This window comes from Trichechus manatus, unplaced genomic scaffold (genome assembly GCF_000243295.1).
Source record: "Trichechus manatus latirostris isolate Lorelei unplaced genomic scaffold, TriManLat1.0 scaffold00197, whole genome shotgun sequence".
Lineage (NCBI taxonomy): Eukaryota > Metazoa > Chordata > Mammalia > Sirenia > Trichechidae > Trichechus > Trichechus manatus.
The window spans coordinates 2,596,478-2,613,112 of NW_004444133.1; the positions used below are offsets into that span (position 1 = coordinate 2,596,478).

Sequence of the window (16,635 nt, forward strand, 5' to 3'; positions counted from 1 at the left end):
GAATCTTAGTATACTTTAACTTCATTTATTCTCCTCACCTTTCACTTTATTGTTAAGGACTTTTTTGTACTTATCTTTTAAGCCCCATAAGACATTACTGTTGTTTGTTTGTTTTTGTCAATATTTGGTCAATATCAGTTTACATTTACTCATTTATTTATCCTTTCCTAATTTACTCTTCACTCCTTTCTTCATTTTGGTGGTTTTTTTAATGGAATCCTCTTTCTTCTGCCTGAAAAACTTAGTTTTTCATTGTTGTTGCTGTTGACTTTTTTTTTTGGTGTTTTTGTTTAATTTTAGTCTAAGCAAACAATTCTCTTGGTTTTTGTTTGTCTGGAAATGACTTTATTTCATTTTCATTTTTGAAGGATTCTTTTGCTGGATATAGATGTTGTTGTTATTGTTAGGTGCCATCAAGTGGGTTCTGACTCATAGTGACCTTATGTACAACAGAACAAAACACTGCCCGGTCCTGTATCATCCTCACAGTCATTGTTATGCTTGAGCCCACTGTTGCAGCCACTATGTCAATCCATCTCGTTGAGGGTCTTCCTTTTTTTTGCTGACCTTCTACTTTAACAAGCATGATGTCCTTCTCTAGGGACTGGTCCCTCCTGAGAACATGTCCAAAGTACCTGTGACAAAGTCTTGACACATTCTCGCTTCTAAGGAGCATTCTTGGCTGTACTTTTTCCAAGACAGATTTGTTCGCTCTTCTAGCTATCAGATAGTCCATTGTTTATTCAATATTCTTCGCCAACACCATAATTCAAAGGCGGCAATTCTTCTTCAGTCTTCCTTACTCATTGTCCAACTTTCACATGCATATGAGGTGACTGAAAACATCATTCCAGGTAATCTGGTATTTTCTTCCAACAGTTTCAAGATAGCTTCCATTACTTCTCTTGGGAAGTCATGTGTCAGTCTTATTAGCTCCACTGAAGATCTGAGGATCATGTCTTTTTTCTCAGATTCCTTTTAAGATTTTGCGTGTTTGTTTTTCAACAATCTTATTATGATATGTCCAGGTGTGGTTTTCTTTGTATCTATGCTGCTCAGGGAAAGCAGAGCTGCCTGAATCTCTGGGTTGATATCTTTTATCAATGTTGGAAAATTCTGGTGCTTCATCTCTTCAAAATTGCATCTGCTTGATTCTCTCTCTCCAGTTTTTCTGCTAATTGAATTTTATGTATATCAGATCTTTTAACAGGTACTACAAACCTCTAAATCTTTTAAATTCTATTTCTTCCTTCACTTTTATCTCAGTCCTCCAACTGTATTATTTTCTATTGACCTGTCTTCTGATGAGTCTAACCTATTATACCCATCTAATGAGTTTTTTTAGATATATTTCTCACTTCTAGAACTTTAATTAGACATTCTAATATTGTAATAAAAATCTTTATTTTTTATCTATTTTCTATCTTATTTTTATTTATCTATTTTCTACATACATCTCTATTTTCTTGAGCATATTAATCATAGCTATTTTAAGTGTCAGTCATCTAGATGATCTGATTTCATCTAAATGGATCTAGGTGATCTGAATCATCTCCGTGTCTGTTGCTCTTATATATTTTATGTTTTTTCTTTTGTTTTAGTCATATAGTCCTGTCTTTTGGTGGGCACTGTAATCTCTGATTGTATGTGCAAACTTGCAGAGATTCCAGATGATGTTATCTTTCCCTGGAGATGGTTCAATCTTCTCTTTGTTAGGCCACTGGAAAAGTACCGAGTCCAAGTTAAGTTGCCGCCATGGTAACATTCAGTCAACCTGTTTTTTCCTTGCCCTCCAAGGTTTCAACTGAAAGTTTGTTGTTCAGGGGTCTACTCCCATGTGAATCACAAATCTGGCAAAAACACTACATGCTCCACTCTGATTTTCAAAGATTTTTGATGAGTTTCCTATCCCATGTAGTCCCAGGATTCGACAATTATACTGAAGGGAGAATCTCCTTATGCTTGCTGCCTTCTAAGTCTCTACCAAAAGCTTTGTGCTGTTTTTTCTGTCTTTCAGCAACAGGGCTCCTAGGCCTAAAGCCTGAATCTTTAGCTTCCTGCTCACGTCCCACATCAGCAAATCCCCTCTCTCTACCTCCAGGTAAAAGGTGTCGCAGAAGCAAGCTCACCTTTACAAGATGCTCCCTTTCTTTGAAGCTCTGGCCCTTGCACTTATTGTTGCCTGAGCAGTTCCTTGCTGGCTTCAAACAGGCTTTCCTGGTAGTTTTCATTAAGAGCACTCGTCTAACACAAGCTACTGCATCCCCTAGATAACTATATATATACCGTTTCAATTTATGTCTCAGTTTTGAAAATTTATTTTTGCATAAAAATTACATAAAAGTTTCTCAAGTTATTTCTTGGGCCTAACTGAAATGGATTAAAAAAAACAATCATTTAATTAACACTGAAGATTCTTTAAAGTGCTTTAAGTCTCAACAATTACTCTTCCTCAGTATGAGATTATGAACATCTTAACCATACAGAATAAATCTAACAAAGGGACCGTCACATCTGCCTCTGTGAAAGGAATTGATCCTAAGAATATATTTCATAAGGTACAATACTATATTAAAAATGCTAATGATATAAGTTCACTATCCTATTGATAGGATCCTTGTAAAACTGCCTGTGCAATTTCTTCTTTAGAGGCAAAAAAAGGGGTTGTCCCAAATAGCAGAACAGGGTAAGGGATAGAAACAGAGTTGCTGCTCTCAGATATTCCAGCATTTTCACAGCAGGGAAGGAGACTATAACAAACAAATCATCACCCTACGTGGAAGAAAAATGCTGTGTAAATAGGTGAACAGGAAAAAACAAGCTAAAAACCTTTTCTTCACAGGTTTTTGTCCAAAATGTTATGCCAGTATTCCTATGAAATACCTAAAATTCTGTGTGATAAACGAAGAGGTTCTAGACTTTTCAAAAGAGCATAAACAAATTTCTGTAATTTCATCTGTTGCACGATGTTGCAGGTACTTGTGCAAAAATTGAGGACTAGAATTTTTAAAATACAATATAGATTTAAAACAATAATTAAAGATATCCGAAGTTGTGAGGCCAGAGAAGAAAATTTCTATTTGACTTCTACAAAACCAGTCACATATCTAAAACAGAAAAATAACAAAGTAGTCAAAAATATTTGCCAAAAACATGATAAGTAAAAGGTTAACGTCTTTACAATGTAAAAGGTCTAAACAAATTGGGGTAAGACTTTTAAGTATTTAAAAGAAGAACAGGCAAGAAATTTACTGAAGAAATAAAAGTGATAAATAAACATGACATATATTCATGTTTCCTAAAACCCGAATCAAACAAACTAAAAAATGCTATTTCAAAAAGCTTACCAAATTGGCAAGAAATTATTTTTCTAATATGATAATACATGATGAGAAGATACATTGCTGGCAAGATTGCAAATTGAAAATATTTTGTAAACAAACTGAAAAAAACGCATCAGGATCAGAAAAATGATCATACTCTCTGACTCAGTTCTACTGTTAGAAACTTACACTAATAATCTATAATGTAAAGTAACTTAATAAGATGTTCATGATGTTATTTACAAAAGCAATGAAGGGGAAACAAAATGATCATAAAGAGGGAAACTTGTGTAGCCATTAATATTATATATAGAATATTTAATTATGAGGAAAACATGCATAATGTACTGTTAAGTGGGAAGAAAATTTTTAAAAGATATATATACACACACACATATATATAAAGATAGACATTTCATAAAAATCCACTTTTTTTTAAGTCTCTGCATCAAAATTTTAAGTTAATAGCAAAGGAAAATAGGATCACAGGTGACTTCTTTTCCTCTCTATGCTTTTCTGTAAATTAAAAACATTCACAATCTAGGGAAGTTTTTTTATATATAGTATTCATGAAAAATACAGACTAGTAAAAGTAACATTTATTACTGTTAATCTTCTTAACCCTAGAAAGTAGGTAATATTTTTATAAATGAAGACAACTGAGGCTTAGAGACACTATTATGACTTCCCAAGACCACAGAGCTAATAAGTGGTGAAGTCAGAAACCAGACCAAACCAGTCTGAGCCTAGAGCCCACTATAAAAAACTTACGATTTGTTTTTAAATTATGTACACAGAAAAAAATAAAAACAAAGACCTGGAAATAAAAACCAACAACTAAACGTTACCATCTGTACTGGGTTGAAAAGTGCTCCCCAATGCTCTTAGTCAAGTAATCATAGTCACACTTCTAAAATTCTATTCTGCAGAAAATATATGCAAGAGTGTTACTATTACATATTTAAAACAGCAAGAAAATCAAGAAAAGTGTTTTTCTAAAGGTGAAATATGTGTGTGTGTGACCCCACACATAAGACCCACAGCAGTAAACAAGAAGTAGATCTATGTGTACAGAAAAGAAAAGCATTCTGATATATTAGAATGCAGAAAAAAAAAAAGCTGCAAATATATGCATGCAGTTGCATGATATATACCATAATGTAATTTTTGTTTTCTAAAAAACTTGTATGTATACATACATAATAATAAATGGTAAATAAACTGAGCACTGTATTAAGGACTTTATTTTGTTTAGTTTGGAGTCCCTGGGTGGCGTAAATGCTTAATGTGCTCACTGCTAACAGAAAGGGTGGCGGTTCAAGTCCACCTAGAGGCTCCTCAGAAGAAAGGCCTGGTGATCTACTTCTGAAAGAAAAAAAACAGCCACTGAAAACTCTATGGAGAAGACACGGGGTCACTACGAGTCAGAATTGACTCCACAGCAACTGGCTGGTACTTGTTTAGTTAGTTCAGTTAATTCTCACAAAAATGCAATGAAATATACACACACAAACATACATACATATATAATTATACAAGAGAAGGACAAATACCTTCTAATGGTTACCACTGGAGAATGGTATTCCTGTCAGGGTGCAGAGGTGGGTAGGAAGGGTATGCAAGGGAGAATTTTCAACTTTTACCATATATTCTTCTGTACTCTTTTAATTTTTTATATTTAGCTTGTACTACTTTTGAAGATCATAAAAACAGAACAAAATCAAGATTCCTTCAAAGCTTTTAAGATATGAAATTAAATATAGGAAATATGAACTTTTAGAATGTAAAACAGCTGCTATAAGCTGGCACCAGGGCCAAAGGAAAATATGAAAATTACAAAATGATATTTAAAAAACTCGTCTTTAGATTATAAGCATGTTGTCAGTTTTAAAAACAGAATCCTAAGATTATATTAATCAGCAGTCTGTTATACACATTATCTAGTGAAATGATGTCAGAAGGCAAGCATGGGTGTGTGACATTCACATGGTTATAGGATCACATCACTAGCTTCCTCTCTTCATACCTTAAAAGGAGATTTAATTCTCAAGATGAAGTTCACCCTATAAAACATTTTAACCCTACTGATATACTAAATTAACTTAACCCTATCAGCTAGGCTTATACTTAACAAATGCCAATAAAAACAAAAAACTCATATTTAAAATGCAAAATCTCCCCCAACCTAATACAATTCCAGCAATTAAGCACCTGTTATATGGCACCCTTTGGGTAGAGAGGGATAAAAATGTACAGAAAGAAATACTACATATATTCTGTGTTTAAGAAATTCAGTTTAATGTGCTAATAATCCACAACAAATAATAATAAAAGAATAGATAAAATTTAGTAAACATATGGCAACACAGAGGAAGAAGATCAAACTCTACTAGCCTCCTGGCATCATAATTATTTTTCTTTCTCTTGTTTTCTTATCCCATAAAGTTATTCTTAGAGATTTCTGAGAATTTTTAAATTTTACTCTATAAAAAAATAAACTTACAGATCTTATACAGGGAATACCAGTTCTGTAAACATTTATAAACCAAACTCTTTGACAAAATGGAGTTCAAAGACATATTATATTACTATATTCAATTAGTATTTATTGTGCCCTAGGCATCTGGAAAAATTTTATAATAAAAGCTACAGGCATGTATTTAAAGCAGTGGTTCTCAACTGAGGGTGATTTTTGTCCCCCAAGGGGCATTTGGCAATGTCTAGAGACATTTTTTATCACAACTGGTGTGTGTGGGTGTGTGTGTGTGTGGGTGTGTACGCGCGCGCGCGCGCGTGTGTGTGGTACTACTGGAATCTAGTGGGTAGAGGCTAGGGATGCTGATAAACATTCTACAATGCATATGACAGCCCCACAACAAAGAATGATCTGGCCTAATATGTCAACAGTACTGAGGTTGAGAAATCCTAATTTACAGTAAAAGCTTACCAATATGCAACTCAAGCTATTAAGTACACTTACCTAATTAGAGTCAGCTAAAAAACTTCAGAAGTTGGCAAAAACAAAGAGAAATATCCTCAGTTGAAAGGTACTAGCTGTTACAGAGCACATGTTATATGCCAGGCACTGTACTGGGACTTTGCCTCTCAAGACAGTGAGATTATCTCTGACCCAAGAAATCTGTCCAAGACTGCCTTGCTAGTTAGGGTCAGAGATGGGCTGCAAATCCCCATCTGCTTGATTTAAAGCTCAGGCTTTTCCCATTACATCACTGAGTGGCCAAAACAGATTTTATCAAGTCCAAAGTTGATGGACTCCACTGATGGGACAGCTCCTCAGAGTCCTACTTCGGACTTAGTTCCTCTTATTTTAGACAAATTCTAATAAGCTTGGCTATACGGTTTTTTAACCCACAAATGATTTAGAACAGCAAATAAAAGGTCTACTATAAGCTACCACCAGGGCCAAAGGAAAATATGAAAATTACAAAGAAATGATATGTTAAAACAAAAATAAAGAATGCAAAATCTCTATAAATGGTAAATAATAAAAAACTGTAATAATAAAATAATTCCCAAAATAAATTCTGACTATTAGGATAAATGACTAAAAAAAACCCACTGCTGTCAAGTCGATTCCAACTCATAGTGATGCTATAGGACAGAGTAGAACTGCTCGATAGGGCATCCAAGGCTGTAATCTTTATGGAAGGAGACAGTCACTCCTTCTTCTGCTAAGCGGCTGGTGGGTTTGAACCACCAATCTTTCAGTTAGCAGCCGAGTGCTTTAATCACTCTGCCACCAGAACTCCTTTAGGATCAATGAAAAAAAGTAAATTATATTTGACATAGAATGAAGGCATGGCATATAATTTAGGATTATTTTATCCAGTATGTTAAATTAAAAAGCTCAGTCACTGCAAGAATTCCTACGGCAACAACATGCATCACAGTGTTAGTCTTTCTTTTGTACTTGGTTTTAAAAAAGAAAGGAAAAAGAAATATTGTGACATTTGTAGGCTACATCTGACCTATACTGTATATAATCACAGAATTAGGATGGTTCGACACTATAAGTAAAAGATAAAAGGTTGCCCACTTTTCAAACTACATACTAAACAAGAAGTTCTGGTACTGAACTATATAATAACATAAAGAAACTAAGATTATGTACAGTAATTTGTATATAATATATAGGAAGCTTATATACAGTAATTTGCAGCAGATCATTGCTGAAAACAAAGACAAACTTTTAGAAAACGACTACCCTATCTAGAAAGCCTTGCATGAGAGGCAGTATATCAGTATTTGGGAACACAGGCTTTGGAGTCTAAATGCCTGAACTCAAATCATGGCTGTACCACTTATCAGCTGTTCAACTTTCAGTAATTTACTTCATTCTATTCCTCAGTTCCTATATGTAAAGTGGAGATATATCATTTTGATGATTATATGTGATAAGACACAAAGTAACTTCTGATAGCACCTGTCATGAAGGTACTCAATAAATGTTTGTTATTATTAATTTAAAAGTTTTGTCATGGAAAGAGAGATGAGAGCCATCACGTCAAGCCCCAGTCTAGTTCTACTAAAAAAAATGAAGCAATCATAATATTAAAAGGTATACTTTGAAATTAAAATGTTATTTTAAAGAGGTTGAAGAAAATGATCCTGTAAACTTTAGAGACAATATTAAACACTGCAGATTGTTTCATAAATGTTTCTGGATGGCTTTCTGTGTGTGAAGAAATATGCAAGCTGCTAAGGGACGATATGGAAGAAATTAAAAAACACTGGAGCATCAAGCCAAGAACCAGATGACTATATGAAAATAATTACAAAATAGCATCTGCAAGCATAAGATAAGAAGAAACTAAGGGGTAAGGAGGTACCACAAGTTATTCTGGAAACACTGAGTCTCTAAAATATAACTAACATACCTTCACAGGATAAGGTTATCAGGTCAGAAGTGAAAGAGACTGCTTCTCTGTCAGTTTTCCCTATCCCAAGAAAAGGAGAAACAAGGAAGGAGAGTGAGAGCAGCAGAGATAAAGAAGGAGGATGTACTGACAGTCTAAAGAGCTAAAGGTCTGAGGGGCAGGAAGAGGAAAAGAGAGTAACGAAAAAGGAGAATAGAAAGGAAAGGAGGCAAGGATGAAAAGGAAGGGAAGACGGGATGAGGTGGGAGGAAGGGGAAAGAAAGGAGAAAGGGAAAAGAGAAAAGAAGGAGGAATCAGGAAAGGACAAAAGGAAGAGGCAAGGATAACAAAAAGTGAGAGAGGAGGTGAAAGAGGATGAAGAAGGCGAGACAGGAGGGGAAGAAGGAGAAGACGACATTGGGCAAGCACAAACAGAGAGAAAGAAAAAGACCAAGTGAACAGAATAACTTAGTGAAAGACTGTAAGAGAAATTCAGACACAGAGAAACAAATGGAGGAAGGAAAGAAGGGAGGGAGAGAGGGAAACTGACCCTAACCAAGAGATCCTAGAAGCTAGACAGAAATAAATGGAGAAGAGAAGGGAGTGAGAGAGGTGTCCATCAGATTCCTAGAAATGGAGGTTTAAATCACTCCTATTCAAAAAGTTCTGTACATGCACTGTCCAATATGGTAGCCACTAGCCACAGGTGACTATGAACGCCAGACAGATGGCTAGTCTGAACAGAGATGTGCTGACAGTGTAAAATACGCACCTGATTTCAAAGATTTAGTTTGGAAAAAAGGTAAAATATCTCGTTAATAGTATTTCATACTAATTATATCAAATGATATATTTTAGATAATATTATTAAAATTAATTTCACCTATTTTTACTTTTTTAAATGTGGCTACTAGAAAATTTAAAATTACTACGTGGCTCACATTATATTCCTACTGGACAGCAGTGCTCTAAATGTTCAGGACTGCTTTAGAACCGCTGCTGGTGCCAGAGTGAAATAACAGAAATCACTGTCATTCTTATATCCATCCCTAACTTTCAGAATACTAGTTAACAAGACATGTGGATCTACATATCTAGGTGTCCAAACCTGATTATGACAGTAACCATGGGTTCAAACAGGACATAGAGTACTATTAAAATTGCATTTAACTATCAAAACTAGGCAAGTAGTGAGGTTTATTTGCGTAAAGAATAGAAAAATTAAACTAGGAAATTTAACAGAAGGAAGTAAAACCAGGAGATGTAATTTGCAACCTTGAAACATTTTGGATTTTAAAGACTTGATATTATCTGACTAGCACACTGAATGAAAAAAGGTATTTGAAGATTTCATTACATTCATAAAAACAAAAACATACACATTTTTGAAAGCCCCTTCACAAGCACATACTCTATGTTTTTGAAAGTTGTTTAAAAAAAAAAAAGAAAAAACCCTCCTTGCATTTTCTCATTCCTCATTTTAAAGTGCCAGAATATTTTAAAACTTCACTAAGGAAAAGCAAACGTACCTACTTCCCTAGCTATTATTTTAAAAAAAACAAAAAACTTGTATTTTATATTTATTGGACAATGTCATCGTCGTCGTGTGCCATCGAGTCGATTCCAACTCATAGCAACCCTATAGGACAGAGCAGTACTGACCCATAGGGTTTCCAAGGCTGTAATCTTTATGGGAAGAGACTGCCACATCTTTCTCCCACGGAGTGGCTGATGAGTTTGAACCACCCATCTTTCGGTTATCAGCCGAGCGCTTAACCGCTGCGCCACCAGGGTTTGTTTATTGCACAATACCACACTGAAAAAACCGGTTTGCTACCTAGTGACTATATGCTCTTTCCCTTTTATTTCTATGGAAAAATATCAAATATATGCCACCCTCCAACTTCTAGACAGCAACAAAAAAATTTTGAAAGGACTAAAACAGTGCCTCTCAAACTTTAAAGTACACACAAATTCACCTGAGAATCTTTAGTGAACTGTAGATTCCTTTTCAGCAGATCTGGCTAAAATAGGGTATTTCAAACAAGCTCCAAGGTGATGTCAACACCGTTGGTCTGAGAATTATACTTTGAGTAGTGAAGAGTTAAAACTTACAAGTTTGACTACATTAACAATTTACATTTAGTAAACTGCAATGTGAAGAAAAAAAAAAACTTTACTGTGTTTTTCTATTTTATAACATCACCTAAAATAACAGGCATTTTAGTGTTCCCAAGAGCTGACTGTCCAGCATAACTAAGCTCAAGAACATGCCAATCCATGCATCAAACTCAGGAACTCTTGGCTGCTAATAGAGATTAAATCAATATTTATTTGGGACTAGGGTCCCACATTTACCTTGGGTTATAATTTAGACCCAGATAATGGGAATAAGAGCATTATGGAAAGGGAGAAAAAGTTCTAATATTTCTCTGGGAATTATGGTTCATCTATGAAATGCAACATACACATGTATTTATGTATAAACTTATTATTTATTGTATATTCTCAAGTAAATATGAGTAGAAAAAAGGCAAAAGAAATAAATCATTTGTATAAATAACAGTTAAGACTGGATTATGGACTTCTCAGTGATTTCTTTCTTCTTTACTCCTTTCTGAACCAACCAAACTTTCTACAACAAACATTTAATGTTTTTATTATTAAATATACTTTAAAATTTAAAAACCTATGACAAAGTCCAAGAGAAGTGGCAGAGGAAAGCACTAAAACTGAGTGAACACTCAAGAATTTCTTGCTAATGATGGTTGAAAAACACTGAATAAGTATAGTAAGGAATAAAGAATTTTAGATGACAATATTAATAAAGATTCAAGTTATTTACCTTAGTAAAGTTATTCAGATGGCCTAGCTTTCTCATATTTGATACTCCTTGCAATTTGGCCACATTTTGGAGAATCTCCCTTAAGTTATCAGAAGGTTCTGGAAGAAAAGACAGCACAAATTAATGTAATTTTAACATAATATTTTCCTAACCAAACACATAAAACATGCAGTATATTAAAACTTCACAACTTAGGCTCTTGGTTTAAAGTCTTACTCTAACCCAAATCTACTAAGGTGACTTCAGAATCCATGTGGATGACCATCCAATGACCTTCACATCTCTATTCCAGTCGTACCTATGGTCCGACTCTATCTTATCACCTGGAATCACTCAACCACTGAATCTTCCGTTTCAACATCCCAACCTTCAGTACCAGCTACAATGTGGTTTCAGAAACCAAATTTACTGTCCTGTCTGAAAACAACCAAAAATTGGACAAAATATATAAAACAATAGTTTTAAAGTCACTAGACATCAGGCAATGAAAAACAATGATCCCTGAGAGATGAGAAACAAACAAGTGTGCCTTACAATTGCTACAGCTTACTGCATTGAGAGTGTTTCCAGGACATGGTGCTGGAAGGAGAAACCCAGGTGGAGTCCAGCAAACACCCTGAGTTGAACAGACAAAGCTAAGAGTCTAGGGAGATCAAGAAGGACTGATGAAGAGAGCTGCACTGAGAGAAAACTCCAAAGATCTGCAAAAGGAACCCTCGAGTATTCAATAGAATAATGACAAATGCGTACATGTGAAGAAATTACTAAGGCTAGGGAAAGAACCACTTGAAAGGATAAAAGGGAAGAGTATGGCCCCACACACAGGAAACGGAACAGTGTCTGTTCCCAACAGCCAGACTGAAAAACTCCATAATTCATGGAGCATTGGTCTGAGTATTCAGAAAAGTCTTGGCTTATTTGTGGTGTGCTGTTGAATTGATTCCGACTCATACAGACCCTGTATGACAGCACAGAACTGCCCCATAAGGTTTCCTGGGTTGGCTGGAGTCTTTACTAGAGCATACTGTTGGTTCTTTTCCCCATGGAGTGAATGGTGGGTTCAAACCATCAACCTTTCTGTTAGCAGCTGAGTGCTTAACTGTTGAGCCACCAGGGCTCCTCCTTGGCTTAGTAATGAGGAACAATCAGACTAAACATTTCTTTGATCCCACCTAACAAATCTTAAAAGCAAGAATCAAACTGTTTAAAAGTAACTGAACTGTGTCCCAGAACAAATCTTAAGAACATTTGCAGGAATAGAATATGAAGCACCCAATCATGCAAAATTTGGAGTCCCTGGTGGTGCAAATAGTTAACATGCTTGGCTGCTAACTGAAAGGATGGAGATTCAAGTCCACCCAGAAGCACCTCAGAAGAAAAGCCTGGTAATCTACTTGCCTGAAATCAGCCAATGAAAACCCTAGGAGCACAGTTCTACTGTGACACACATGCGGTTGCCATGAGTCAGAGTCCACTTGACAGCAACTATTTTCTTATTTTTTTACAACACAAAATTTACAATGTTTAGCATCGAGTCAAAATTTTCCAGGCAGGCAAAGAAGTAAGAAAACGACCTGTTATGAGCTAAAAAAATCAATCAATTGAAACTGACCCGGAACTGGCACAGATGGTAAAATTAGCAGTTTTTAGAACTCAGTCCATACGTTCAAAAACTTAGGTAGAGAAATGAAAGGTATAAAAAGCAAGCAAATCGAACTTCTGGAGATGAACACCACAATGTCTGAATGAAAATATAATGAATGGGAATGACAGCAGATTAGCCATTACAGAAGGTAAGAGAATACCGGACGTGAAGGCATAGAAATGAAAACTACACAACATGCAACACGAAGAGAAAAAAGAATATATGAACAGAACATTAGTGAGCTATGGGAATTCAAGCAGTAACGTATGTGTAAAAGGAGTCTCCAAAGTAAAGGAACCCGTTGCCAACAAGCCTATTCCTACTAATTGCGACCCTACAGGACAGAGTAGAACTGCCCCAAAGGGTTTCCAAGGAGCGCCTGGTGGATTCAAACTGCGGAGCTTCTGGTCAGCAGCCAAACGCTTAACCACTAAATATCTGAAGAGAAAAGGGATGAAAACTTCCCAAATATGATAAAAACAGTAAGCCAACAAATGCAAGACTAAACAAACTCTAAGCACAAGAAATACGAAGAAAACTAGATCACCACATCAAAATCAAATTGCTCAAAACCAGTAGAGAAAATCTTAAAAGCAATCATATAAAAAGGATAAGTTATATACAGAGAAGCAAAGAAAACGGTGACAGTAGAATTCTCACTGGAAACAATGTAAACGAAAAGACAGTGGAGCAACATCTTTAAGTACTGGGGAAAAAAAAGCTTTAAAAATGCAAAAATCATTCTTAGCTCATTTGTACAAAAATAGACCATGGTCCACATTTAGCTTCATGAGTCATAGTGTGCTGATCCCTGAAATAGAGTGACAATTTCCTCAGGTTCCTACAAGCTATTAATCTACTAATATATTCAGCATTGTATTTGTTTAAGGAGAAAAGCACAATCTAAAAAAAAAAACATACAGTAATTTTAGTTTAAGGGTCACTATAACTTTCTGTGAGATATTTATCTGTTAACACAAAACCAAGGAACTATCTGTTTTGAATTTTTGTCTTCCTCGCCATTTACACTCAGTTTGTATCTGTCTACCTTCCCCATTCTGTTGTAACGGGTTGTTAGCTATGGCGACTAATTTAGTGTCAAATTACTAAGCAGACTACTTATCCCAGCTATGTCCAATCAGTATGAAATTTCTGTATGCTGGGACCACTCATCTAATTTTATTATCTCCCACAAAATCTGAATGATGTCTTTTTTAACTTAAATAAAATTCAAATTAATTTTATATGGTTTAGGACGTGTTTTTACAACCAGTGACTCTTTGAGGTTATCTGAAAAGTGAAATGAAAACAGCCCATCTTGGGTGGGATCAGACTTCATTAAAAAGAACTACAAGGGGCTATTAATAGGTTACTGTTAGTATTTAGTAATCTCTTTATTACCATTAACAGTATCTGTTTGGGAAGGGTGAGGAAGAGAAATTTTAAGTGTGTCAATGATTTTAAAAATATTTAGTTATATTTGAGAGATTAATAAAAATTTTATAAACAACTCTTAACTTAGGAGCCCTGGTGGCACAGTGCTTAAGAGCTCAGCTGTTAACCAAAAGGTTGGGCAGTTCGAATCCACCAGCCTAGCAGGCAGTTCTACTCTGTCCTATACTGTATCTGAGTCAAAATCGACTCGACGGCAACAGGTTGCTTTGGTTATAGTTTGCAAACTGAGGGTTAAGGATCATTAAAGCCAGTGTGCAATTCATCTGATGGAAACGTACAACCTAACCTTTCACATCAATTTATTATTAGGTTGTCAGGCCTGAACAAAAAGTGTACTAACGTGAAGATACGGTTACTACTGTCCTATGATTTAACAGGACTAATAGTTAAGATTGGTCTGAAAAGATAAACTGCTCACCAAGGCTAGCAGATTAATTACTGCCTACTTTCTAGGTACAAACTGATTGCAGACATTTTTAAAAAATAAGCTTGTTACAGTAATAAAATCTCATACTTGAATTCATTCATTAATCAGTATTTATGAGTACCTCTTATGCTCAGGTACTGTTGTAGGTACTGGGAATACAGCATTGAGCATGAGCAAGATGAATCCTTCTCCAACGGACCTCACATACCAGCGGAAGGAAACTGACAATCAACAACAAAAAACATCCCACAAATACACACGCATGTGTACACACACACAAACAGGCAATGATAAGCCAATGCTGGGTCAAATTTTTGTCTACTAAATTATGATATAAAATGAACATAACCCAATATCACATAGGCATTACCAATGTCAACCCAAATCAAAATGAACCAGCCTTTCTCCCTTCTTTGCTACACCCCCTTCTCCTTTATACGATTACCTAGAATTCCAAACTATGCAAGGATTTCAAAGTTTCTTACAATGTAGTTGCTTGGAAGGCAGAACATGTTTCCCCTCAGAAGCTACGTTACTTTCCAGACTAGTTAAAAACAGTATTAGGGCTATTTTAGACACGAAGAACTGTTTAACACTCGAGCACTACAATGTTCCTATGGTGAACTGTAACTTGAAATAGCAGATAAAAACTTTTCCTGGTAGTGAAATGAGAAATTCCTGGTGTCTTCTTTACCTGCTAGATCATGAATCAGCGAACTTCCTCTGCTAAGGACCAGACAGTATTTTAGCCTTTGTAGGTCATGAAGTCTCTGTTGCAACTACTCAACTCTGCCATTACAGTAAGAAAGCAACAGCAGAAAATATATAAACGAATGAACATGGCTGTGTTCCAATAAAATAAAAGGGACTTGGCTCACGGGCTGTAGTTTGCCAACCCCTCCACTAGTCAGAGGCCCCTACAAACAGTTTTCACTCAACTGCTGGAAAGGTTGGCTGTTTGAACCTACCCAGTGTTACCATGGAAAAGGGTGCCTGGCAATCTCCTTCCATTAAGATTAAAAAAAAAAAAACTGCCATCGAGAAGATTCTGACTCATAGCAACCACAGAGTAGAACTGCTCCATAGGGTTTCTAAGGCTGCAATCTTTACAAGAGCAGACTGTCACATTTTTCTTCAGTGGAGTAGCTAGTGGGTTCGAACCACCGACCTTTCAGTTAGCAGCCGAGTGCTTTAAACACTGCACCACCAGAGCTCCTCCATTAAGATTACAGCTAAAAAAAGCCAAAAAACTCTATGGAGCAGTTCTACTCTGTAACACATGGAGTCACCATGAGTTGGAATCGACAACATGCTAGTTAGGACGAATGGTGTGCAAATTGAGATCAATGTGGTTTTTGTTTGGTTTTGTTTTTGTGAGGGCTGAAAAAGAAAAATTTAAGAAGTGTGCCTCTCCTTATTTATTCCTCCTCTCCCTGAATGTTTTTAATTTAGCTTCTTCACCAATGTCTACTGGTAACGGTGTTATGTGAGAAATAACACCAATGAGATATGCCTAGGATAATAGTCTCTGAATTCTTGAAGAAGCTTAGGAAACCCACAAGAGAAGAAAAAACAACTTTTTTGTGGCTAGCTGGCTATGGTAGTGGCCAACATACAAATACAAGGAAGTCCTAGAATTACAGTGGCTCTTGTCCTCTTTTTGTGTAGTCTGTAATCCTATACATGTTACTGATGAATTCTCTAACACAATGAAGTAACTGCAGAAAACACTGAATATTCAGAGATCTAACATCTGGGATTGCAGAGTTGACTACAACTGAGTTAAATCACCTTTAATTTGATCCATCTGAAGGCACTTCCTGCCATTCCATAGAGGAGTTGCCTACTCTGGTGGTGACAAAGTAAATATTTTTGGTTGTTGTTTTTTAATAGAGCAGTGAAAAAATAATGTTGTATTACTCTCACATACTAATCACTATGATGATTAAGAAAAATGAAGTGTAGGGGTCTCCGGCAAGATGGCGGTCTAGGCAGAAGCACCACGCCGTCCCTCCACAACAAAGATCCGAAAAACTAAGCCAAACAGAGAATCAACAATCCTG

General features: G+C 35.8%; 1 protein-coding gene across 7 annotated transcripts in view; it reads right to left on the minus strand.

Annotated features, from left to right (window-relative positions):
- RICTOR (RPTOR independent companion of MTOR complex 2) overlaps positions 1-16,635 on the minus strand; it is a 164,389-nt gene that overhangs the window by 72,616 nt on the left and 75,138 nt on the right. For all 7 annotated transcript variants that reach the window (XM_012558922.2, XM_004387892.3, XM_012558923.2 and 4 more), the window contains one exon: positions 11,046-11,143. In XM_012558922.2, coding sequence (XP_012414376.1) covers positions 11,046-11,143 — 98 coding nt within the window. The remainder of the gene's footprint in view (positions 1-11,045; positions 11,144-16,635) is intronic.